Genomic DNA, 27,728 nt, shown 5'->3' with positions numbered 1-27,728 from the left:
TTTTTTTTTTTAAATGTGTTACTGAAACCCTCCACACTTCCAAAGAGGCCTTTGCGCTGTTGATGTTTAACATCTGTTGGAAAATGGGTTATTGGTAACGGCAGGTAAGTACCTACACTTAGCAATAGGCCACTAACCTCCACTTAGGTCCAGTTAGGTCTCAGTAAATTCAACCCAGCTCAACCCTTGGAAGCTTGGCAACGAGTGACAAGGCTTAACTTAGGAGACAGAGTTTAAAGCATTAAAATATCACAAAACAGTAATTAAATAAAACACAGGAAACAGTTTAAAAATCCGAAATCAATTTATAAAAATAGATTATATTTTTAGCTTTAAAATTACGCCAAAACAAATAAAATCTGATAAGGGGAACCAGAGATATGATTTTTTAAAGAATTAATGCTTTCTAGCGCATAGAAGCAACTAGCGCTCAAATGGTTAAAAAAGGTCACACTGGAAAGGAACAAAGTACAGAGTTCAAGGCCACCCATGAGGTAACACTGTCACATTTATTTTCAGAAGTGTTTGATTCAGGAAAGTGGTCCACAGCACCAGCCAAGTTTTCAGAGGCTCTGGTATGCCTCTTGGGGTCTGGGACCACAACTCCCACAATGCACCTCTTCAATTTATGGAGCTGCTCCAAACGTCTCCAAACTTCTGGACCTTCTTCCGGAGGTCCTTTTTGTGTCCTTGAAGTGTCCACAACTTGATCTAAGGTTCCAGAAGCTCTGAGTTGCTCCTTGGGAGTTGGGACAACAATTCCTAGAATGCACCTGGTCAGAATACTCAAATGGCCACTGGACGCTGGTCAGCTGGGCTCTGCTTGCAGGACTTGATGTAGGGGACTCTGGGCATCTTTTTTGTACCTGTAGCAAACAGGGAGTCCCTTCTTGAAGCAGTAGAAGAAAGGTTAAGTCCTTTTAGTGGTGAAGCCCAAGTGTGCAGCTGGTGCAGTCCTCCAGAGTGCAGTGTCCAGGTGCAGGTCAGGGGTCCAGCAGGGCAGTCCTTCTTTTCCTGTAGTTCTTCCTTGTTGGAATCTGATAGGGATCTGAGGTGTAGGTGCAGGTCTGCCAGTTTTATCATTGCTCATTAGGGTCCTGGTTCTCTAATCAGGGGCAGGGTCCTTCCCCCTGTGATGACCATTTCCTGGGAAGAGTGCCAAAAATCAATCCCAGGGAGCACCATTCCTCAAAAATCCATCATGGCTGAAAGTGATTTTTGGAGGTTACATCTGGCTGAGCCCACCCACTGGTGTGGCTAAAAATCCTAAACACCCCCCTCTCCTGCCCTCTCCTAATCTAATCAAGGGGGCACCTAATTGTCTGGGTTTGCAGGATGTGGGGTTGTTGCTCCAAATGTCCTTCTCTGCCTTTGAAGACCAGTTTGGCAGCCCTCCCCCTTCCTGCTTCACCATCTGCTGAGGGGAGATCTCCTCCCCCAGCACATCTCTTTGTGTGGAGCCAGGCCACTTCATACCTCATCAAGGCAGCATTGCCAGGCTGCCAGAGGCTGGCCAATCAGAGCACAGCAGCAAAAACACTGCAGGGCTGAAGTTGGTAACTTTTCAGGTAAAGTTTAAAACTCTTTACCTGAACAAATTATATTAAATCCAACAACTGGAAGTTGTGGGATTTATTATAACAATTAATTTGATACCAAACTTCTGGTATCTGTTACTTAAGGGGACTTTTAAAATTAAAATAAAGTCTCCCCATTCTAGCCTATGGAGGCCATTCACTACAATGAGGGAAAATGAATTTGGCTGTTTTACCTCACCAGGGCTTATAAAAACTATTTTTATAAGGTCCCTGCTTATGGTTACATGGCACCCAGCCCTAGGGGCACATAGGGCACACCTTCGGGGTGACCTATATGTAAAAAATAAGGTAGTTTAAGACTTTGGAACTACTTTTAATTCCAAAGTCGAATTTGCATGTAACTGTAATTTAAAAGCAACCAGCAAGGCAGGCCTGCCTTTAAAATGACACTGGGCACCTCAGCAATGCACCTATGGAGGCACTACCTATGCTGGGGTCCCTAAACCTCCATGCCCTACCATATACTAAGGACTTATAGGTAGGTTGACTTAGCCAATTATAATTAGCCTAATTTGCATACTGATTTTACACAGAGCACAGCCCCTGGGACTGGTTAGCAGTACCTAGGGCACCATCAGAGTCAGGAAAACATCAGCAAAAAGTGGAAAATGGGGGCAAAAAGTTAGGGGGCCTCTGCAATCAGCCCTGTTCTCTCACAACATCCAATTTACATCCCAAGATTTGCAACTTTGCAAATCTTACTCATTTCTGGTACCAACAACCATTTCGGCTGTCACTGAAATGCTAGGTAGAATGTGATGCTTTTTTACACGTTATCGAATGCAGCAAAACGATTTTTAGCATGATACATTTTGTCTAGGTTTGTTGCCAATGTAACAACTAGGGCTTCATTGAAAGCAACAATTTACAATAATATTTACATTTGCGTTTTGTCTGAAATTAGCCAATACAGTTCTTTTTTAGGTTGAGCATCACAGCGCACAAGCGCTGCTTTTCTGACGTCTTGGTATGTATGTATGTTTTTAACCACACCCCCATCACTTTCACTTGTTCGTGGGCTAGCCTTTCAAAAATCTTTTGTTATAGTTGGTAAATGCTTTATGTTTGGCTCTCCTTGGGGCGGTTTTGTTACCGCCTTGGGGACCAACCCTATTACATGGATAAGTGCACATTGCTGATATGTTTGACTGTGAGCTAACTTCTTTTTCGTTTTGTGTGTCTCCTTTGTGCTCATGTGGCTGTGGCTCTTTGAATCAGCTCGCTGATGTCAACTATTTTACTTTTCATTTTTCCTCGTGTGTCTCCTTTGCGCTCATGGCGGCCATGGCGCTTTGAATCGGCTTGCTTATGTTGGCTGTTTAACTTTTCATTGTTTGAGAAAGTCATTTGCAGCTCCCTCCTGCTTGATTTGCTGAGTTCAGTTCACTAGGTTGAAGTAAAGAGAAGAGGGGATCTCAACTCTTTCTAAGACATTCCAAAACGATTCGGAGTGGATCAACACATCTAACACCAAAGCAACTAATTAGCTACATTCCCTACAATGGCTATAGTTACCATGTCACTGATAAACAAGAATATTTTTATTTTTATTTTTGCGTGTACTTATGAATTTAGTGTAGCAAGTAGTAATATGCATGAACAAATGCCAATGCTATGTTCTTCTGGAATCTGTATGTATATTAAATTGACAAGTTTATAAACTTCTGGTTATACACCATGGCATCTGAAAAATATAATTATAGATCAAGTCAGAGCTTATTGGTCTATGTTTGCTGTAAACATCAAATTGAAATGGAAAATAAAAAAAGTTTGAAAAAGCAATAACGTATAGATTTTTAGGAACTGCACTGTGACAGTACTAGAGGCAAAGAGGCTTAAAATAAAATAGATGAACAAACTGTGCAAGTTTTATATCATACTTTTTTACTTAAGTTGAGTCAGCTTGTACGCAGCACACTGCTGCCAAGACACTTTTGACAGAGACAAACAGTCTAAAAAAATCATAATATGGGTTTTCCCAAAAGATATTCTCGCCAAGTCCAAATTAATGAATGGATTTATCACCAAAATGATGGACAAAAAGACCTTCAGTAGTTTGCTTTTAGAAAATACAGGACTTCCAGATACCACCCACAAGCACTGATCTTTAGCTCCAGAATATTTCTTCATCAGCACAGAAGGCACTTCATACCAAACAATTGAATGAGCTCTGGGTTGCTTTTCATCATTTCCAACTTTCATTGAAGGAGCTCTGGGGTACTTTTCTTCAGTCCCAACCTTCATTGCATGAGCTCTTGGCTACTTTTCACCAGTTCCAACTTTCACTTTCTGTTCTTTAGAAGTTACTACACTTTTGTTTTCAGAAGACAACTATTGTAAGCATGACTGTCTTTCAGTTGTGCTACGTTTTAGGTTGAGCATAGCAGCGCGCAAGGGCTGCTTTTCCAATGTCTTGGTAGCTACGTGGGCTTTTAACCACACCCACCTCACGCCCATCGATTTCACTTGTTTGTGGGCTTGCCTTTCAAAAATCTGTTGTTAATAGTGGTAAATGCTTTACGTTTGTCCCTCCTTGGGGCTGCTTTGTTACTACCTTGCGGACCTACCATGTTACATAAATAATTGCATGTTTGCCAGTATGTTTGACTGCCAGTGAACTTCTTTTCCTTTTGTGTGTCTCCTTCACACTCACGCTCATGGCGGCCGTGGCGCTTTGACTCAGCTCGCTTATGTCAACTTTTTTACTTTTCATTTGTCCTTTTGTGTGTCTCCTTCACGCTCATGGCAGACGTGGCGCTTTGAATTGGCTTGCTTTTAATTTTTCTTTTTGTGTGTCTCCTTAATGCTCATGGTGCTCATGGTGCTTAGAATTGGCTTGCTTATTTATATATCTTTGCAGTTTTATATAGTATGAACCAGATTGCTGAGTGACCGTGCCTTCCAAATGAAAAATATTGCATTACTTAGATATGTCTTATTCGGGTTTTCCAGGTCTGTCTACACATACAGTCACTTACTCTGTACACATTCATTATTTGCCCTTGTTTAGTGTTTTCATAATGTATTCTCACTAGATAACCAGCGTGGTGGTCCTGCAGAAATACATCATTGCTGATTTACATAAGTTCAGCACTCACCCAGTTATCCGTGCACTAATTCACTCTCTAATTCTATAATCAATGCACTCATTGACAATCTTTCCACTGATTCATGCTCATATTTATCCTACCACACACACAAACTCACCAGCCACTACAGAACCTTTTGCATTAGAAAAGGCAGGACCCATTGGCTTTGCCAGTACTTGTTTAATATTGGGTCAGTCCGCCCATAACTAGAAGTGCGTAGACTAGGCTGGGTATGCGCATAGGTTTTTACAATAGCTAGCGTTCAGTGAAGGGCCTCTCAGCATAAATTGCAAGTAATGCACTGAATTCCACATCCATGTGTCTTCATTTGTTTTTAGGTCAAGTGTGCAAGCGCTCTGGCCTGGTGTAATCTATCTGTGGGCTTTTAACCATGCCCACCGCATGCCCATCTTTATCACTCGTTCATGGGCTTGCCTTTCAAAAATCCTTTGTTATCATGGGTAAATGCTTTACTTTTGTCCCACCTTTGGGCAGTTTTGTTACCGCCTTGGCCATTGACCTAGAGAATTGCACTTTTGCTGATACGTTTGACTGCAAGCAAACTTCTTTTCCTCTTGTGTGTCTCCTTCGCGCTCATGCTTATGTCAACTGTTTTACTTTTCATTTTCAATTTATGTAACAAGAAAAGATCAGTTAGGATTTTACAGCGCTAATAGCTCTAACTCGAGCAAACGTGAGACCCATTGCATTGCAAATGCTTGTTCTATTTTTCATCTGCGCAGAACCGGTAGCGTAGATAATGTGCCATGGGCCCTACTGCAAATAAGTAAGTTACTTCCTTGGCTGCTGTTTGTACTGTGGAACACCTCAATAATAAGGATTCAGACAGCAATTCGGGCCTCTGGGTCCTGCTGCCACTACACCTGCTACACCAATGGAAGCTACGCCTCTGGGCAGAACTGGCATTGCTTTTCAGTCGTAATTCAGCTGTATTAATGTCACACACGCTATAGCGCTTAGAGACATATTTCCCCTCCATTACTTTGGTTTACTTCCATAGGAAATTTGAAATACAGGTTGGAGTCATCCTAGGTGCAAGGATTATGCTGCACCTAACAAAAGTACTAAACAGATTGGATCAAAGATGAGCACCACATAATGGCAGACTGGGCTACTTCCCTAAATAAATTAGTGAGCGATAGGATGCTTTTGCATTCAGTAAGGTACAGTCAGTGTCTCATTGCTATCTCATTCGAGAGTGCTTAGTCTTTAATTAAATTAATTCATTTTGCTGAGCCTGTATATATTATTAAAGGATAGTGGGGTCACGCTTCCTAAATATGCCTAAATTGCTAATTCATTGCCAGAAAATGCCTGAGGATTGTTACTGCACTCTTAAGACTGGCATCCATTCCATGGCTGAGCGAAGTTTACTTCCTACGGAACATGATCCCACTGAAAAGATTTGCAAATATAAGTAGAAGTTCACAAAGCTTTGTATGTTTTCAATACATTGCCCTTTGTTCTTTTTTAGTATTCCTTGATGGATTTATTATCTAAAATGGTGGCAGGCCAGCCACATTTTGTCCGATGTATCAAGCCGAACAATGACCGTCACGCAAACAGGTACGACAGAGAAAAGGTGCTCATCCAGTTACGGTACACAGGCATCTTGGAGACGGCAAGGATCCGAAGGCAGGGCTACTCACATCGGATACTCTTTGCCAACTTTATCAAACGGTAACAACCTGTGATTTACAAAAAAAAAGAAAAGAGAACATGTTTACAAAATAGAAGAAATTGGTGTACTATCTTTATAAAATAAATATAATTCAGTGATCCTTAATTTGTGTATCCCAGGCAATTGCTTGATTTTACACTAACATACAACACTTTCAGATTCCAAACTTGATTTGACCATTGGGAAAGGTGCGAAGGATGTAAACCGTTGCATGTCCAGTTTGGCGAAATCCTTCTCTTACTTTGTTGTTTCTTTCACTTACACTGTGCGATCACTCACCTCACGGAGCCCCACAAAATAGTTTTGTAGACCTGATGTATGTATCTGATAATTGTATTTATTTTATATATTAACCTTGCATATATGATTATAAAGAATGTAAAAAAATGGGTCTCTAAAAATATTTACACACCTCCTAGACAAATTGTTTGTCATTAGATAGGAATTGTCCCTATAAAGTGCATAATTGTTTTGATTTCAATGATACCTTGTTGGACTTTTATCACTTTATTTTATATAACGTACCCTGCCATTCTGAGGTTTATGGGTAACTCCTGTGGCTTCTACCTACCATGTGTAGCATGGGCAGCTAAAATAGGGAGAGGTGTCTTCATTTGCTTTGTTCCATATTGGTGTTATTTTCAAAGGAGTAAAAATGCACATTGGTCTGCCAGTCTGTAACATGTACAGCATCCGTGAGATGACTGATCACAACAATCCAGGTGCTTGGGCTTTTAACATACATGCTAGCTTGGGTTTGTAGAAGAGGGATAGTCTTAGTCATCTAAGCTGGTTTAGAGATTGTTGGTAATGGAAAATCCATTTGTATGTCATTTCACAAAAAACGATTTCGTGCAATACCATTACTGAGAAATCATTTGACATAAACTGTGTAATGGAAATTAGCAGGATGAATGGTATTTACTATTTGATAGACACCAATTTATAGAATGTCTTTTTGTTCAAAAATGGCTTTTACATACTCGTTTTTAAGGTGTAAATGCAATAGTTTCTGGTCTTACTTTCAGAAACATTTTTGTCAAAGTTATTTATGTGCTTTATTTAAGGAGATATTATTTTTGATGTATATCTTTAACATTGTCAAGTCAGTACTTCAGATGCTTTTAATTTACTGATCCCTCACCACCCCTAACCACCATGCATCCCTATCTTGCTCACGACCAATAAAGGCCATCCATTCTTGCCCCTAAAAACCCATCACCATGTCTGAACTCCACCCATCTCTGAAAACTAAAGAAACCCTCACCATGACTAAACCATCCCATCCCTCAGCCATAAACTACACCGTCCATGAACCATATACGTCCTTTCTACCCCTAAACTTCACCTATCTCTGAACCATAAAAAGCTTAATTATTCCTAAACTCTAACCATTTCTGAACCCTTAAATCTGTTTTCTGTACCCAAACCCCACCCATTTCTGAAGCCTTAAAACCCTTCACTACCCTTAAAGGTCACCTATCCCAGAACCCTAAAAAAACCCTCACTGCCCCTAAACACCACCCACTCCTGCCTCCCAAAAACAACTCACCACACCTAAAGAACAATCATCCAAGAACCATAAAACCCTCACTCAAACTAAACAACATCCATCCCGGACCTCTAACATCCTCTCATCACCCCTAAACTCCACCCAGTCCTGATCTTTAATACCCCAAAACTCCACCCGTTCCTGAACAATAAAAACCTCTGACATCCCTAAACTTCACCCATCTGTGAAACCTAAAAACCTCTTTCTACATCTAAACTCCACCCATCCCTGAACTCATAAAATCCCTCACCAACTTAAACTAAACTACATCCATTCCTGAACCCTAAAATTCTGTCTGCCCACAACCTCCATCCAACTCTGTCCCTTAAGACTCCTCACCACCCATTCCTTTTTCTCAACAGTTTTTATTCAGCGTTTTCAGCATAGTAATATGACAAACAGATGTTGTATGCCCGCTCATACAAGTGGATCATAAACATACAACACATAATTTGTAACCAGAACAGGATGATGCACTAGTGGGCGTGGAAGAGCAGTACTAAATGCAGGCTCAACCATGTAAATCATATAGAACTAATACAAACCAAGCACACTAAGTAGTAAAGAATTCGCAGTTTCTTACTTGTAGCTATGTGTAGTTCGGGATGGCATTGACTTCCCAGTGGGCATTCCAGTGGTAGGAGTTGGCCATTAACGCATTAGGGGGAAGGCACTTCCAACTAACAGGGAGTATCTGAGTGAGTGGGGTCAGCTGCTTCAGAAAATGCAGCAATACACAAATCCAGTGGATTACTGCGTAACTGACTTAATAAAACGGGCCACCACTTCCATCCATTGTTTCATCAAGGGTTTCCTAGGGATGCTCCTCTATTCCTCTGAGCTCAAGGCTGCCCTTTTTATAAGCACACACTTCGCCATGTCTGTTTTCCACCTATTACAGAGCGTGCTGAGCAGTGATTTCCTATGTAGTGCAATATTCCTGAGAGCTATTCTCAGTGCCAAATCTAAGAACCTATTGCCAACCATCCTAGATGTTCTTCTATACAGGCATAACAGGCACACCTTAAAAGAATGGAGCATCTGCTTGTTCTAATTTCTCTCAAAATCTGATGTGACCTGTAGCCAGAATCATACTATCACTCTGCAGCTCCAAACAATGTGGGTGAAGTTCACATCAATTAGAGCACATTTGGGGCAGTTCACGTTTATGTTTGTAGCATAGTTTTCAATCTGTTTGGGGTAAGATAGGTGGTATGCGGGTAAATAGTAAATTTGAAGCATGTGTTTCTGGAGATGGTGTAAGTGCATTCTAGGGTCTGCTTCCATTCCTTCCTTTGGAATTGTCTACCTATTACGTTCTCTCTCCAGGTGCGCGAGTTTGGCAAACCATCTGAGGTCATGGTAATCATTGTCCTGTAGAGCCAGGAGATCTAGTGGCGGTGGTGGTGGCCAAAAGTCAATATGACCTGCAATAGGTGATGTGTTGGAGGCTTGGAGTCCAAATCCTGTACAAGCCAATGTACAGCCAGTACCAGTGCCCAGTAAACCAACAATTACATGCCCAGGAAGCCCTTTTTCCCAATTAGACACTCCAGGCTTTGGAAGGTGACTTCTGAATAGCAGTCTCCCAGTGTCGAAAGCTCTTTAACTCTGCTCATTCCTATCCCCCCAAAAAACTCTCATTACCTTTACACACCACCATTCCTAAACATTAAAACAACTTTCTACACCTGAAGTACACCAATGCCTGACCCTAAAGACCCTTTTTCACCCCTACACATCACCCATATCTGATCTCAAAATCTCCTTACTACCACTAACCTCCACCCAAATGTAGTTTTAGATGTTTCCTGAAAAATTATCCTTCTTTTAAAATGTTTTCTTTAATATAGTCTTCTTGTATTTCCTTAAAATTGAATTTAAAATTGGTTTTCCATGATTAGATTTCCTTCAATGTAGCTTCATGGTTTTTGTGCTTCCATTAATTTAATCTATATCAGGACACTCCAGTATAGAAATGCAGATTTTCTGTCTGCACCTCTGGTAGTTTAGCCACCCAATATGAGTCTACACATAGTGGACATTCAACCAGGCTAGGCAATCATGCTCTTTCCTGAGGTCCATCAAGATGCAGTGATAACTTCAGCCAAGTTGCTAGCAGTTCTGTCATTTCGAAAACAGCAAATCTGCCATGACGTTTGCCAGAATTAGCAACACGAAAGACCCCTATGGAAAGAATTGACGTAGGTAGAGTTGCACAGTGTCCCTAGCATTTTGGTAGTAAATACTCAAACATGCCAGGAGACAAGAAATATGGGTGTTTTCAATGTAATTTTAGTCTGTGGGTGGGTACATTTTCAGTGTCCACATTTGGTGGGGAAAAGTGCACCAGCTTACATGAGCATTATCACATTCTCCTGCCCTTAGAGTAGCTCAAACTGTAGCACAGACAGTCACTTTGATGGAAAAATCTTTATTGTGCGGACAACACCTCCAAAATCCAGTAGACTTTTCACTGCAGGAGCTTAGAATATAGTCCCTGATTTAGAGCTTGGCAGAACAGGAAGGCTCCCATACATCAGTTTTCCTGTCAACCCATTAAACATATGATTCCTGTTATCACCTTTACATTGAAGGAAGTGCCTGATTTAAACAGATGCAAAAAGAAAAGATGATGGATGGAATGCTGAACAATGGAAACATTCACCCACAGTCTCAAAGATCTGGGTTTAATCCATCATTTTTTTTGTGCACCATGCTACCTCAGTTTGGTCCCAGCCATATGCAAATCAGTCTTGACCGTGTTCCCAATGAAAATAGTCCAGCCTGAACTACCAGGCCAGGTCATCCCTGGACCAGAAACAAGCATCTTGGGGCTGGTTTCGGGGTATCACCCCTCATCAGCCAGACTAGCTGGAATCCAGTAGCGCAGTAAGCACAGGACTCACATCTGGGCATAGCCTTCCCACTTAGGGAAACAAAAGCAAAAATAAAAACCAAAAAAAAAAAAACAGATAGTGGACGGAATGCTGAACAATGCAAACATTCACCCCCAGTCTCAAAGATCTGGGTTTAATGCATCTTTTTTTTTGCCCACCACACCACCCCACTCTGGACCCAGCCATATGCAAATCAGTCTTGACCCTGTTCCTCATGGGAACAGTTCAGCCCGAACTGCCAGGCCAGATCATCCCTGGACCAGAAACGAGCATCGTGGGACTAGTTTCGGGGTATAACCCCTCATCAGCCAGCACACAGGATGTAAATGTTGTGAAACAATGTTCTGTTGCCGAAAATGCAGTATTCTCTCACTGAAATGATGTGTTCACAAAGTTAAAGTTTAGTGCTTGCCTAGCTGCAATGCCAAAATATTCATTTACCTTACCAAGTCCACTCAATAAGACCTAATCCTTCGCGTTTACTGTTCTAATATATCAACGTGTCATTGGTGCCTCCAAAGTCTCACAGACTAACAGCTAATAACAAGGCCTTGATTTGATCATTTGTAGCGTACTGCACAGTATTATCATTTTTAATGTTGAATGTTTCTGTTTAGGTACTTCCTCATCTGCTACAAATCCAATGATCTTCCACCAGTGAGTGCCGAATGCTGTGCTGCAATTCTGGAGAAAGCAAATTTCCATAATTGGGCTTTAGGAAAAACCAAAGTAAGTAATTTTAAACAGCTCTCCTTTCAAGAGGTAAAGTCTGGATTAGGAGCCTTTTTGTCATTGAGGTACTCTTGGAAGGTAATCATGAGACTAAAGGAAGAGTGGTTTGTAAATGTCATTTGAATTCCAAAACTATAGCACATATTATTATGTTGTTTTCTCCTCCCTGCCCCTATCTTTACTTTCTAAGGTATTGGTGGCCTGCTGACAGATACTGGTTCTCTTCTTAGCTTCTCTTTATATATAGTCTTTTTTTTAGCTCCACTCTTCCCAAAAGGGTGTCTTGGGCCAGCAAACACCTGACTGCCCATTTCTTTTCTGTTTGATATCGCTGATCGATCTTCCCAATAGTCAGTTGTGTCCTCTGAAATTTGATTAATGAATGGTCTAACAGGACAAGGGTACATTGGGGAGAGCTTTAGGAATTCATAAAATGCTTATTTCCAGTGTGGGTGGCAGCATTCAATACACTGAAAACAGAACATAGCATCAGCTGCAAAGGCAGTGGAGGGAAGGCGGGGGAGGCACAGTTGGGCAGAGCTAATGCAGGACATGTTGCTGCATCTGAGTACACGTTAATGATATTATAGGGTGTCCTGGGTAGCAGAAGGTAAGTGAAACAGATGAATAAGGACCATGCCAAGGAGAGACTAGACTGCATATATTGCATCACTACTTGTTATGCTTATCTGTGTGAGATAGTCTCTCACAAAATAGTTGAGGAATCTGAGGAGAAGCAGAAGTGTGTTCCCTCTAATTTCAATCTCCTACTGCATTTCCCTTTCCTAGTGTAGACAAGGAGGGGCAGGTGCTTTACAGGGAAGACCAAACAGGAGTCACTCCCTACCTCTGCTTTAAAGCAGAGGCAGTACAAAGAAAGATTATGAAGGTGCATGAACCTGTCTTGTCAGCAGAGCACAATAATGAGAGACCCATACTTGACTGGTCCTGTTTCCTTATTTTATCATCATCATACTGCAAAGAACAACAATGTGTCATAAGAGAATGTGCAAGAGATTATCCATCAAATATTAAAGAACGTGCACTTCTTAATCCCTGAGAAGACTATCCAGCCTAAGTTTCTTAACAAAGGTATCTAATAGATGAAAATAGATGTGGATTAGTAAAGAGACATATGAATTGATCCGATGTTGAAGGATATACTGTTCATAACTATGGAGAACTAAAGCTATAGGCCCAGTAGAGAAGATGACAGATGCATGATTGAGGCACTAACCTATCTCTTCTAGCTCTTGATCTGAGCTGAATATCTATTACAGTAATTCATGACAGCTTTTATTCATGCAGGATATATAATTATTTTTGATGTAACAATGGATTCAACAAGATAGTAACATTCACAGGGGTTGCTGGATAATACAATATCTTAATGAAGGACACAGACCAAAGTTTGTTTGAGAACTGCCTGCCTTAGCGATCCAGATTCTAGTCACATGAAAGTTATGCTAGCTAAATCTAGCCAGCAGCTCTGACTATGATGTAACACATTCTAAAGACAAAATGGAGTAGGGTAGTGATGAATAGGCAACAGCAATAGTAAAAGATGGACCTAAATGCGCTCAAGCCCCACATTCAACAATAGTTGAAATAAACCAGAAATAGACTTTCAGACCAGCCATGGAGTACGCTGTTCAAGATTTATTTACCAAGAAATTGGTAATTCCCACTTCAATGCATGAGTAAACTGCTGGGGTGTATGCAGCTATCTTTGTAGTAGAAAAATCATCCTGAGGTTTTATGTTGATGTAGAATGTTAAGTACCTCAGAAATGGATACTGGCATATTTCAGAACTGAAAAGCTGTAGTCTACCACTCTGTTGATATGGAAGGAGTGTACCACGCAGCACCAATCTCCGGGATGCATACTATCACATACAAAATTTCATGAATACCAAAGTTTCTCTGGTTCTCTGATCAGAAACCACATTTCCAGTATCCTCCACTGCCATTTAGTCGTAGGAAGAGTTTAAAGGTATTTCCAAAATTGGTAGCACTCTCTGTGGGTCTGCACAATAATGCATGTCTGTTAATTCTGCTGTACCTGAACAATTGTTTCATTTAAGCTTCAATCTTGAGTCTTTCAAACCAGAACGCACAAGCAGTTTGATCTATGCTTCCAACACCTCACAGCAAACAGCAAAAATCACATCTAGTATCATCACAGATGTCAGAGATGTCAGGAGTTTATTCAAAAGAGTTATCCGATGGCAGTAGGGGTAATATCCCACGCTAGTCCAACAAATTGGAGAATCACCTACATGATCTTCTGTACACGAGGGATAACACTGGAGCAACAATGGCTGGTGATGGAGGGTATATGGGCAGCATCTGAGTTGCTGGTTCCATGAATATAATTGTATTTGATGCCAGTATCACTATACATTCTGATACTTTGGAGGCCTGCAGGTCTGAAAAATTCCAGAGTCAACCAAGAATTAAGAAGCACTACATTGGGTCTCCTGCCGGGATATAAGACAAAAGGTATGAGGGTGTATTCTCTTTTGTCCATGTGATACCAAAGTCTCACAGGGGAAAGTGATGAGAACCCCCTTGTGGAAGCTAAAGACAGGCCGAAATTGGTGGTCATGGTGAGAACAGTTGAGATCATCCAGCTAGACTGAGTTGGAGGAAGTTTGGAAATCTTCCTAGAATTTGAACATTAGATGAAACTGGAGGTAGTCCTTATTCGATTAATAACACAGTAGCAAAAGCTTATTTGAACAAGCAGCTAGAACACAGGTAAAGACACCAACAGATCTAATAGTGAAAACTAGGTTGATTATGCCTGGTGATCCAGCACCTTACCTGCAGTTCATACACAGAACATTCCCTATCAAGTGATGGGCAGGCTTTTCCCTCCTGTGGCGTCTGCTTGTTGAAAGAAGCTTATTAAGAAATTCTGCTATTCGATCATTTTGCCAATAGAGTGGCTGAATCGGTTTTCAGGTTTAGTTTCAGGGCTCTGAATTCAAAGGCAAGGGTTTGATGCAATAACCTACACATTGCTGTGGATTGGCTTATGCAATCTCTTAAGGTCCCACTGATTTCCATGGTATTGTCAATATTAGTAGAGAAGAGGTGGGAGACCTGGTTGTGTTTCTCTAGTGGTGCAGGAACATGTATTTTATCTGGTTAGAGCTCTAGAGAGGGTACAGGGATGATTATGTGGTGTATTATCTTCCTCTGAGTTGGTAGTTTCAGCCATCCCAATTATTGTCTTGTTTGAAAGGTAGAATGATTCAGCTCACAGGACTCAGGTTATCAGAAGATGCTGCAGTTATGTTTCAGCTGTCCTAGAGCGGATCCAGAAAGAGCATATGCGGGCTGCACTGGGAAGTATTTCAACTGTTGTGACCCAAAAGTAGGTTGCAAGTGGGAGTTCCTCATAAATTTTAGATATCCGCTTCATTGAGTTTGAAAAAGATTCAGGGAGCGCAACATTGTGGATCCAATGGACTGTCTTTAGAACTTTTCATCAGCATTTGAGGTGGTTGCCGGGCATGGAGGCTTTGCTAGTAGGGCTACTCAAAGGGTTTTTTGTGGAATTATCCATGCAAAATCATCCTGCCTCTTTCTGTGGATCTTCCGTTAATTTTTGAAGGATCTTTACCTTGCTTCCTTAGAAGCCATGAAATATGTTTAATTAGACATGTTGTGTCATCTGGCTCTGCCTTTAATAGGGGTGACCTGGTCCTGGGTGATTTAGGTACCCTTATATGCATTTCAGGATTACACAAGATGCTAATGTTTTGAGCTTTAGTGTAGTTTTTAGCCCAAAAGAGAAAAGGTGATGCAGAATGTTAGAAGAGGTATGCACCCTGCCCAAGTAGGAACCACAAACCTAGTCTGTGTAAGTCAGATGCACACCATACATTCACTTGTACTCACCCTTTAATAGCTTGGCACAGAGCATTCAGTGGAGAAGTGTGGCTCAATGGTTAGAGCGGCAGACCCTGATGCAGAAATCTGGCCGGGACCAGGGTTCAATTCCCGCCTCTGCGGTTCTTGGGCTCAAGTTCCTCGGACCTGATAATTCTCGCATCGGTGCCTAATCTAATCATGGGTCCCACTCTGTAACTCTGGGCAATAGCTTGCTTAATCTCCACAACGGCCCCAACAGCGCTGGGATGCCTGGCTTCACCTTGGAGGTTGCCCAGGAGTGGGCACCTCACAGGGAAAAGCCAGGAGGGGTTCCACAGTGGTATGCGTACAGCGCCTTGAGACCCTAACGGATGAGTAGTGCGCTATACAAGTACAAAGTTTTTTACAGTTTTATAAGGAAGTGTGTGTAGTACTTGTGCAACACTTAAAACAGTAACAGCGAAAACACCACACAAACAAATACGACACTTAGTAAAATAGAGCTTAATTTAATGAACAAAACAAGACCAAAGCAACAAAAATCCAAAACAAAGACGTCAAGATATGAATTTTTAAAGAATATTTGCAAATATAGCGCTTAAAAGCGTGAAGCTTCCACCAGGGCTATCTGTTCGCTCTTGACTGGGGTAAATCCAAAAGTTTAGGCTAACCACAATGGAGTGCGGGTTGGAAACTGGGACCAACCTTGTCCTGCTAAAAAAGTAACCTTGTTTTAGGATGGGTCAAAGTCGAGATGCGTGGAGCAGGGATTCAATGAATCGGTTCCAATCCTTCGGATCTGTAGGTGATGCATCGCCATCGAGCCGCACACTGAGAGATGCATTGTTGTCAAGCAGCCCTGGATGTAGGCCATATGTTGTTGTCAAGCCGTGCACTAGGAGATGCATTGCTGTTGAGCCACGTAGCCGATGATGCAATGTCCTCGGCCTTGGTGGTAGCACCATTGCGTTGGTGTCAAGGGCAGAATGCATCAGTTCCAACCAGTGAAATTGGCAATGTGCAGGTTCTGGCAGTTGCAGCACTTTATACACACTTCCAAGGATCCAGGACTGGATTGGCATCACTTGGCTGGGCAAGACTTGCATGCAGCAAGCAAAGTCCAGGTGCTGTTACTGGATGAAGTTAAGTCTTTGATGTCCCTGAGACTTCAGAACAGGATGCAAGCCCTTGGAGTCACTTTGATTCTTGGGATATCTTCTCACTCCCAGGCAAGAAAGGCAGCAGGACAGGCACAGCAGAGCAGGAGTCCAGCAAAGTCCCGCAGAGTGACAGTCCCTCCAGTAACAGAGCAGTTCTTCCTGGCTGAATGTCCTCAGGTCAAGAAGTGTACTGAAGTGGTGGTGTCTGAGGTCCAGTACTTATCCCCAGTGTGCCTTTGAAGTGGGGGAGACTTCAGAGAGAGGCCTTTGAAGTTCACAGTCTCCCTGACCTTCCTGCCCTGGCTCCGGACTCACTACGGGGGGGGGGAGTATGCAGCGCTTTCTGTGGGGACAAGCACAGCCTTATCAGTTGTAAGTGTCAGCTCCTCCCTCCTATCCTGCCCAAGATGGCCCATCAGGATGTTGATGGCCTATAAGTCACACCTAAGCTCCCTTTGTGGGTGGCTGTCTGGAGGGAATGCACAAAGCCCACCTGTCACCCACCCCAGATGAGAATTCAGAGACAGGCAAAAGGCACAGAATGGTTAAAGTAAGACAGCGCCAACTTTCTAACAATGGCATTTTCAGAATTACAATTTAGAATCCGACTTCACCTTAAATTGTGAATTTAAATTGTGATTTCAGAGACATTTCCGTATTGGAAATTACACTTACAAAATTTAACAAGGTAATCCCAATGTTAACCTAAGATAGGGCTTGCAGTAGTGAAAAAATGAATCTAAGAACTTTTCACTCCCTGAACATGTAAAACTAAAAAGTACATGTCTGGCTTTTTAAATACACCGCATCCTGCCCTTGGGGCTGTCCAAGGCCAACCTTAGGGGTGACTTATACATCTTAAAGAGGAAGGATTGGGCCTGTCAATGGCTACTGAAGTGGGTGGCACAATCAGTCCTGCATGCCCACCAGTAGCATTTAATTTACAGTCCCTAGGCTCACTAGTGGAGCACTTTACTAGGGACTTATAAGTAAATTAATTGTGTCAATTGTGGAGAAGCCAATGTTACCATACTTTAAGTAGGGAGCACGTGCACTTCAGCACTGATTAGCAGTGGTAAATTGCCCAGTGTCCTAATGCCAAAAAATAGAAGTCAGCAAAACAGGAGGTCAGAAGGCAAAAAAAATTAGGGGAGACCATGCCAAGGATGCCAGGTCTAACACCTGTTGGTATACTTTCCATATACTTAACCTGAAATAGGAAAGGGGTTGCATAAATCCTGGGTCAGACAAGTAGTAATGATTTATTTATCAATCTATGGGTCTTTTTTTGTATCTCAGTCAATCTGTTTTTAAAGTATGAAACTGCACAAAAATGTTTGATTACATCAACAAACAGCTTTTGTCAATCGGTTAGGATGGCATTAGGGCAGTTCTAAGATATATCATTAGCTGAGCTGCCTCCAATGTTTCAGAGTCAGTTGAGTGTCAACTTCAGGGTCTGATGCACTATTAATGCTTTAGATTAACCTAAAAAAAAGTGACAACATAGGCTCTCCTCCTGACATTTATTTGCCATTATCAGATGAGAGCTTCTATTCGGAAAGTGGTGGAGTGTTCATTTTTGTAATATATGTTTGGTAAGGATTAACATCCTGGTAATATTGCAATCATGATAATGATATTAAAAGATATGCTTATTGGGTGCCTTTTTTCCATACTGTCTGGAGGTCTCAACTCAGTTGGGGTGAAGCTTTAATGTGTCCTGAGAGAGAAAGGGCAAATAAAGGGAGAATCCCCTATACTAATCCTCTTTGTGACAATGCCCAAGGCCATCTAAGACTCTCTTCCTGCCTTATTGACAGAACGTGTGTGACAACTGCAGCAAGATGACTTGTGACTATACAGGAAAAGCATTAGACTGTCCGTCTTTATCAGCTCTTCCTGAAAGCGTGTGGGAGGGATAAAATGAATAGGAAAGAGGAGGAGAGAAAGTGGGTCCTCCTGCATGTCATAAAATTCCAAGAAAGTAAAAACTACTATAGGGAAGAAAAGGCCCATTGTAATATGGACTACCATATTTAATCAAATTATTATAGATATTGCATTTATTATTGCACATGAATACCCATTGTTCGCTGTAAAAGTGTTTAGGAAATATTAATATACAAAAATTAAGTCATACATGTGAATTAATGAATACTTTACTACCTGTGAATTACAGGTTTGGAAAATGCTGCCTGGCAATTATAGTACCCAATTACCGTAGCCCCACTCACATACACAGATATACATTATGATAAAGATTTACATGCCATTAAATGCTGCTTCTGGGTGCAGCACTTATATTTCATTATGTGTTTAGTGTGAAGGAAATGTTGTGTTTCCCCTTATTTATAATAACAGCTTGTTAGAAATGGGGTCTCTGGTTGGTTGGCAGTCAGATTGCACTCTGTCCAAGCAGGGACCCTCACTCTAGTCAGGGTAATGGAGATACACACCTAGGATAAACCCTGCTCTCACCCCCTTGGCAGCTTGGCACAAGCAGTCAGGCTTATCTCAGAGGCAATGTGTAAAGTATTTGTACCAACACACAGAGTAATACAGTGAAAACACTACAAAATGGACACCACACCAGTTTAGGAAAATAGGTAATAGTTATCTAAATCAAACAAGACCAAAACAAGAAAAATCGAAGATACACAAGTCAAGATATGAATTTTCAAAGTAAAAAGAGTCATACTCCATAGAAAACAATAGAAACGTTGATTCTACACAAAGTACTTGATTAGCGTCAAAACTAAAGAAGCTTGGGTGAGTGCGCGTTGGAAAAATCACTGATGTGTTGATTCCTTACTTGCAAGTGAGGCTGTGTCATTTCTTCTCCCGTCGGGTCGGCAATGCGTAATTTTTCTCCTTCACAAGAGGGCGATGTGTCGATTTCCAGACAGGTCAGCTTGGATCTGCACAGGTTCACAATGACTTTGACATCCAGGGATGATGAGTGAGAAATCCACTCGCACAGTGTTGGAAAACCACCACGTGTGGAGTTTGCGTCTTTATCAGCAGCTGCAAGCGGGTGTTGTGTCATTTATCCTGCTGTGATGCATTGATCTCCCAGCTACGAGCAGGTGAAGCGTCAATTTCAGCTGCGAAACGGGTGGCATGTTGGTTTTCAGCCGCCTTACAGGTGGTGCGTCAAACTTTTCCCAACAAGGCCTCCCTATGTGTGGATTTCCATCCTTCTTCTACCAGCTTCACCTTTCAAGGGCCCAGAAACTGGATGGGCATCACTTGGAAGGGCAGGAGTCTCAGGAGAGTGTCCAGGTGCTAGCAGAGAAAGTCTTTCACGGCCCGAGACTTCAAAACAGGAGGCAAGCTCAGTTCAAGCCCTTGGAGATCCTTCACAAGCAGGACTATACCACAAAGTCCAGTCTTTGTCCTCTTTCAGGCAGAAGCAGCAACTGCAGGCCAACCCAGCAAAGCACAGTCACAGGCAAGGGGGCAGTACTCCTCCTCCGGCTCTTCAGCTGAGACTTCAGAACAGGAGGCAAGCTCAAGCCAAGCCCTTGGAGAAACTTCACAAGCAAAGTTTCAGAAAGCAAAGTCCAGTCATTTCACTCTCAAGACAGTAGCAGCAGGCCAGCACAGCAAAGCAGCAGGCAGAGTGTCAGGTCCTCCTCAAGCATCAAGCTCTTCTCCTTGGCAGAGGTAACTCTTGATCCAGAAGTAATCTAAAGTTGTGGGGTCAGCAGTCCATTACTTATAATTGTTAGAAATGGGGTTTCTAGTTGGCTAGGGTATGCACCTCAGCCAGGCAGAACCCACCCACCCTAGTCAGTGCAAGGAAGTTACACGTCCAAGATAACCCCTGCTCACCCACTTGGTAGCTTGGCACGAGCAGTCAGGCCTATCCCAGAGGCAATGTGTAAAGCGTTTGCACAACACACACAACACACGTGACGCACTATCCCCACCACAAAGGAAACACAACACCAGGTTATATGAAAATATACTGTATTGTACACCACGCAATTAATAGACCAAACATCACATATCAGTAATATCCAGCTACCTTAGCGGTTGTCAGAACGCTACACATTAGTTACTCTGCAAACTAAAAGTAGTCACATATAACACACAGGTTACTCAGTATTCTGCAACATAAGCAGTAGTCTGGAAACACGGTATTACACCAGAGCACTTGTCATAAGAATATCATAAACACCCATAGTAGGAACATTATAAAACATATGGCAAGTCATAGAAACATATTAGTATGGTATGTCCATAATAGGAACATTTACATACATATATAAAGGCATCAAAAAACAGGTAGGCAATATATGCATCAACAAAGTCTGTAGAAAGAACCTAAGCTATATATTGTCCTTTGTAAAGAGTACCTGGTTTGATGATGAAGGCACTTCCAGTGCCTGGAGAACGAAACCGTGGGGGCCCCGGCGCTCCTCTGTGCCAAATGGGGGCCTCTGCTACTCTGAGGCAGAGGAGGGTGGCATGCACCTCCTCTGTGCTATTGATGGCCACCTCCAGGGGCCAAAGTCCTCAAAATAGCATAGGGGGAGGGGGCACCACGCACCCCCTCTGATTGGTTATGGGCCCCTCCTGGGGCCTGCGATCTCTTGGGGTCCCCCCGGGCCTGCACTGGCCCTCCAAGGCCGGGGGAAACCACAGCACTGTCATTGGCCCACAAAGGGCCAGCAAAGGGCACCTGCCGCACGGCAAGCCTCCGGCGAGGCTTGTGCCCCTCCCACGATCCAACAAAGAGCCCTCCTGGGCTCGGCAGGCCAAGGAGAGGTGTCCTCCTCTCCTTCCTGCCTTCGGTGAAGTTCCGGCCCGAATCAGGGACTTCTGGGGGCGCTCTATGGAGTGGACCTTGCCCTGGGAGCACCAATAGGAGCACGCTTGCTCCTGTCTTCAGCAGAAAGATTTCCTTTGTGCCCCAGGGGCACTGTGAAGAGCGCTTCACTCGCGCTTAGGTCGAACAGCCTCCCCGGGCTGCGGTGGTGATCACAGGCACCACGAAGCACTTTTCAGAGCACTTGGGCATTAAATTAAGCCCGGGTCGCGGCGGTAAATTTCCGGCCACAATCTGGAAGAACGGTTATCAAGCGCTAGCAACATTACAGCAGCAGCGCTTTCCACAGCGCTAATCACAGATATAGGTTGAAGCACTCTTCGTGTCTGAAGATCGTTGCAGGGGTCAGGGGCCACAGCACCCTGCCCCTGGGGGACAAGAGTCCTAGAAAAAGGCCCACAATTGGAGGGGCCCAGCAACAGGCCAGCAGTGAGGATGTAAGCAGGTGGCAAGTCCTTTAGAGTGACCAAGCAGGTCACAGGTCAGCACAACAGCAGCAGTCCTTGGTGGTTCCTGGTGAGTCCTTCCAGTCCTTTGTGTCCAGTTCCTAGATGATTCAAAGTCTCCAAGTTGTGGGGAAAATTCCCCTGTACTTATACTTAGTCCTTACAGTGCTTTACAATGGTAGAGAGAGGAGGTTCCAACCAGTTACAACTGGTTCTGGGAGTGCCCCCTCTCTCCTCCAGCACAGGCTCCAAACATCAGTGGGGGGTAAACTACCCTATGCTGTGAGGCCAGGGCACAGCCTTTACAAATGTATGTGTGCCCGCCTCTCCCTTCTCTCAGCCCAGGAAGACTATTCAGTATGTAAATGCACCTATGTGACACCTCCCCCCTCCCTGTGTACAGGCTGTCTGAAAAGTATGCACAAAGCCCCAACTGTCACTCTACCCAGACGTGGATTGGAGTCAAGCTGCAAAACACCAGAGTCATAAGCACAGAGAAATGCGCACTTTCTAGAAGTGGCATTTCTGTAATAGTAACAAAAAATACACCTACACCAGTAAGCAGCATTTATTATCACCATCACAACCATACCAAACATGCGTATGCCACCCCTCATAAATCAGACATTACCCCTTACACATAAGGCAGGGCATTTCTAATGCAATCCTATAAGAAGGCAGCACTCACAGCAGTGAGACACCAAGTTAGGCTGTTTGTGACTACAAGGAAAGGCCACGCAACCTGGCACATGTCCTGCCTTCTGCATACATGGCACCCTGCCCATAGGGCTACCTGGGGCGTACCTTAGGGGTGACTTACATGTAGTAAAAGGGGAGTTCTGGCAGGTCAATTTAGATGCCAGGTCCCTGTGACAGAAAACTGCGGACACAGGCCTTGCGCTAGCAGGCCTGAGACAGGTTTGAAAGTCTACTTCAGTGGGTGGCGCAAGCAGCGCTGCAGGCCCACTAGTAGCATTTAATTTGCAGGCCCTGGCTATAGAGATACCACTGTACGAGGGACTTACAGGTAAATTAAATATGTCTATTAGGTATAAGCCAATCATACCAACTTTAGATGAGAGAGCACCTGCACTTTAGAACTTGTCAGCAGTAGCAAAAGGCTCAGAGTCCTAGAGCCAACAGTGACAGGTCAGAAAAAAATAGAAGGCAGGAGGCAAAAAGAGTGGGGATGACCCTGCATAAGGAAACAAGTCCAACAGTAATAATTTCTGGCTTTGAAGTAGGTAAACTTCAAAAGAAAGTATTTGTAGTGCAAGAAACCCTGCCTTTTTCCTTGCTCTACCCCAGGCACACTCTATGGGGGTGGAGAATGAATTGTGTGAAGGGAGGCATAGCTCTTTCAAGTGCAGGTGTCTGCTTCTCCCTCTCACTCCAGCCCAGGAAGACTCATCAGGATATGCAGGACACACATCAACTCCCTTTGCATCACCGTCTTGAGTCAATTTACAAACTGTCAGTCTGTCCCAGATATTGATTCAGCAGCCAAACAGAGGCACAGAATGGTTATGCAAGAGAATGCCCACTTTCCAAAAGTGGCATTTTCAAACTTACAATCTAAAAACCAACTTTATCAAAGATGTATTTTTCAATTGTTAGTTCAGAGACCCCAAAGTCCATTTCTCTATCTGCTCCCATTGGGAAACTGCACTTAAAATAGGTTTAAAGGCAATCTCCATGTTATCCTATTGGATAGATAGGCCTTGCAATAGTGAAAACTGAATTTGGCAGTATTTCACTATCAGGGCATGTAAAGCACACCAGTACATTTCCTACCTTTTAAATACACTGCAGCCTCCCCATGGGGATGCCTTGGCCCTACCTTAAGCGTGTCTTACATGTAGTAAAATGGAAGGTTTGGGCCTGGCAAGTGGGTGCTCTTGCCAGCTCGAACTGGCAGTGTAAAACTACACACACACAGACACTGCAGTGGCCGGTCTGAGACATGTTTACAGGGCTACCCATGAATGTGGCATAATCAGTGCTGCAGGCCCACTAGTAGCATTTGATTTACAGGCCCTGGCACATCTGGTGCACTTTACTGGGGGCTTACTAGTGAATCAAATATGCCAATCATGGATAAACCTATCACCAATGTAATTTAGACACTGAGCATGTGCACTTTAGCACTGCTTAGCAGTGGTGAAGTGTCCAGAGTCCTAAAGCCAACAAAAAAGGTCAGAAAATATAGGAGGAAGGAGACAAAAAGTTTGGGGATGACCCTGCAGAGGACCAAGTAAAACAGTGTCATTGAGTGGAGAGGTGTAGAGTGGTATAGAATGTCATAGAGTGTCCAAGAGCGAAGAGGAGTATAGTGGAGTGGCCTAGAGTCGCATTGAGTATAGTGGTTTAGTGCAGTTGAGTGTTGTGAAGTGGCGTGGAGTGGAGTATTATTATAGAGTAGAATGTCAGAGTGTTGTAGAGTGTCATAGAGTAGTGTGCTGTAGAATGGAATGTTGTGGACTGGAGTAGCATTGAGTGGATTGGAGTGAAGTAGAGTGGCATGGAGTGGAATAGAGTGGCATATAGTATGGTGACATAAAGTGACATACCATAGAGTGGAGTAGAGTGGCATAGAGTGACCCGAGTATTGTGAAGAGCCATAGAATGGAGTAGAGTGTCATTGAGTGGAGTGGCACATACTGGAATATGTACGGTGTGGTAGTGCACTGCCATAACAGGCAACATATTTTCAATTGAAATGACCATTACTTTCGCACAAACACACATTTTTACTGATAAAACTATACATCATGCAAACAATGTGTGACATTGGCATCAACTAATGTACTGGTTTGTCTTGATTGCATTAAAATATTTGTCTCCAACACACTTCAGAATTACAAAACAAATCTGATTCATTTTTTCTCCTAATTCTGATATATTCTGAAATATTCACACAGTTAATTTACATATATTTAAATGTTGTTGTGTGCTAGAGAAAAGCCTTCCCTTTCACACTCCCACATTGTCAGATAAATCCTCTTACTATGAAGTCAGCAAAAGTAAATTAAATACCAAGCTCCCTCGGGAGACAGAGCCTGACATTTGACCTCTGTATTTGAATGTACAGCAAATGTGGCAAGATGAAAAAAATGTAAAGGCCTAGTTACAGAAAGCGAGACTTTGTGTTAAAATACAGTTAACAGGCAATGCTCCATGGGAGGGACAAAGACATGCTGGCCAGCCTAAAACAAATGAAGTCAGCAAATAGAAAGCAAGCAATTGTGAATTAGAAACCTCAACACCAGGGGTAAGCAATGTGTCAAATGCTTTCTTTGGTCAGCTTTCAGATGGTCTCCAAAAAGACTTCAGCAACCGCAGAGCTGCACTGTGTGGTAGGCTTCAGCTTAAAAACAACAAAACATGTAGTTTCTCCTTAGAAGAGCTAAGCAAGAAAAGGCAAGAGAAAAACAGGTCATGGACATGTTTAGCTGGAGCCGTTGGCTTCTATTCTGGTATGCCTAACACTGCATTTAATCACATTTGTCTCAGACGTGATGAAAGTAACCACAGGAGCAAGAAGTAAACATGGCTCTCATAGGTCTTCTTTCAGTATTTCAATGCATACGCAATTCCACTAGCCCTTCCGTAGCAAATATGTCTGTTGAGAAAGTATGGGCAGACATGGACCCTGATATGTTTCTGGGGGGCTTATAGGTTTGCAACACAACACATATTGCAAAACAAACTCCCAGTACACAATGGCGTGTCAAGGGTAGGATAGATACCAATGAAAGCATACTAAAGGATCCCTGCTTTCAGGGGCTGAAACATATTAGTAAACTATAGCCATAATTCAGGGTGTAGAAAGGACCTTGTGATATGCCAACCCTCCTAATTCAGACAGGAGACTACTGATTTCAAGGCTAGTTACTCGCCTCTCAATTCCTGCATGTAAAAACCAGATTCCTCTGCAGGCTTCAGCTGACAAGGCTTGGTCTTGTGTAACTCGGAGTATTCACTGCCAGTGATCGGCTCCTGCAGGCCAGTGAACAGCACTTGCATCATGCTCTCTCTGCCTGCAGTAACGCTTTCTCTGTGCGCCTGACAGGAAAGGAAAAAAAAAAAGTGCACTTCTAAAATCTGATCCTGGAGCAGCAGACTTGCAAATCCCATACATAACAGTAAAGCGATTCGGGCCCCTAGAGAAGTCAATGGGGGAAATACAATCTCCCGATTTTTTTATGTCTAGAAATCTCCCACTTTCTCTTCTAAAACGTTGGCATGTATGCTCACTCCCCTTTGTTTCATTAACAGTAAATCAGGTACATTCCTGCCAATGGAGCCTGCCAGTATGGGATTAGCCATCCTTTGTTTTTCATACATTACATGCACTCTACGTCATAGGTAGTACAACTAAGGGCTGGTACATAGGGGGTGCTGGAGCGCCACCCCTCCATCACCACTGTGCACACACAGAAAGAAATAGAGGCTGCTTTTTGCTCTGTGCTCTCCTGAAACGCAAATAAATGAACTGTCATATCTATCAATTTGTTTGTTTTCATTTCTTTGACATGTGATGGCGACATTGCAAAGTGCACGTTTGCAGCACATGCGAGAAGCATCTGCAAGGCTTCATGAATTGCACATGGATGAGGGGTGCCTTTCATTGTAAGCCCTCTCACACCTTCGTAATTTAATAGACTTGCTGTGCATGCCCTGTGCAGTACAGCAGTGGTTCCCAGCCTGTGGTCCGGGGACCCCTGGGGGTCTGCGAAGCCTCCTCAGGGGGTCCGTGACTGCTTAGAAAAATAAATAGTAGATTAGGTCCCCAGCTTTTAGTAATGGCTTAGTGGGGGGGTCCCCGGTTTCCAGTAATGATTCAGTAGGGGTCCACGTGTTCCAGTAATGATAAAGTGGGGGTCCACAGAAGTCAAAAGGTTGGGAACCGCTGCAGTACAGTATATATAAGGGGAGGAGTTTGCTTGGGCGGGGGAATGACTTTACTCCGAGCCGTATCAGAAGGCAGCATAGAAGAGGGGTGAAGGGAGGTCGAGCCTCTGCTCTATCTTGACTTCTGATAGGATGACTAGTACCTCTAAAAGAAGCTTTTGGTGCAGCGAGGATTAAAGCTGTTAAACTCGTTGCTACCAAACATCAGAGGAGCTGTGCATTATCCCGGGCCGCATTGCAATTATATTTCTTGCAGAGCACACCAGCACACCATTGTTGAATTGCATGTCTCAATTTTGCTGTGGGGGGTTGAAGATGGCACGAGGTGAGTATATGGCATATTCTGGAAGAGACAGGAGATTTTCTTGGACTCTGTACTGTTGAACTCTTCGCGGCTCATCTAGAAATGGAAAACAACACTTTTTACAAAGACTATCGCACTACTGGACCTCCAGTCGATGCACGCCTCTGTGGTTAGTTCAGGATTTGGATCTCCGTTCATACGTTAGCCGGGTAGAGTTGCCAGTTGTAGATGTCTAAGAGGACGTGTTTGCTGCACAAATATGCAGTTTAAACGAAAATGGTTGCTATGGTCACAATAGCAATGAGTGGCTTGCCTATGGGGAGCAGAAAAGAATGATAAGCCCATCTTATTTAGTGTGCACCTTGTTTCTGAAAACAAATATATATATATTTTCATGGTTGGAAATATACACATGGCTTGGGTGCCACATAATTCTGACGTATCTTCACCCCTCTCAGTTCCCGCTGACTGACCCCAGATGTCCCTGTTGAGTACTTGGTGGAAACGGAGTCGTTTTTCTTTGTAAATGCTCAATAAATACCAAGACGGCAGATCAAATTACAAATACATCACAAAAGCACACTGAAAATATATTTGTTAGAGTTGTTATCC

At 43.0% G+C, this 27,728-nt stretch overlaps 1 protein-coding gene across 1 annotated transcript in view; it reads left to right on the top strand.

Moving 5' to 3' along the window:
• The window catches only part of MYO3A (myosin IIIA), a 1,274,985-nt gene that overhangs the window by 730,828 nt on the left and 516,429 nt on the right, over window positions 1–27,728 (top strand). Inside the window, exons 24-25 of the mRNA XM_069211361.1 lie at window positions 6,183–6,388; window positions 11,459–11,570. Coding sequence (XP_069067462.1) covers window positions 6,183–6,388; window positions 11,459–11,570 — 318 coding nt within the window. The remainder of the gene's footprint in view (window positions 1–6,182; window positions 6,389–11,458; window positions 11,571–27,728) is intronic.

The sequence above is a fragment of the Pleurodeles waltl genome, chromosome 10 (genome assembly GCF_031143425.1).
Source record: "Pleurodeles waltl isolate 20211129_DDA chromosome 10, aPleWal1.hap1.20221129, whole genome shotgun sequence".
NCBI lineage: Eukaryota > Metazoa > Chordata > Amphibia > Caudata > Salamandridae > Pleurodeles > Pleurodeles waltl.
This window is presented reverse-complemented; position numbering and strand designations above follow the sequence as displayed.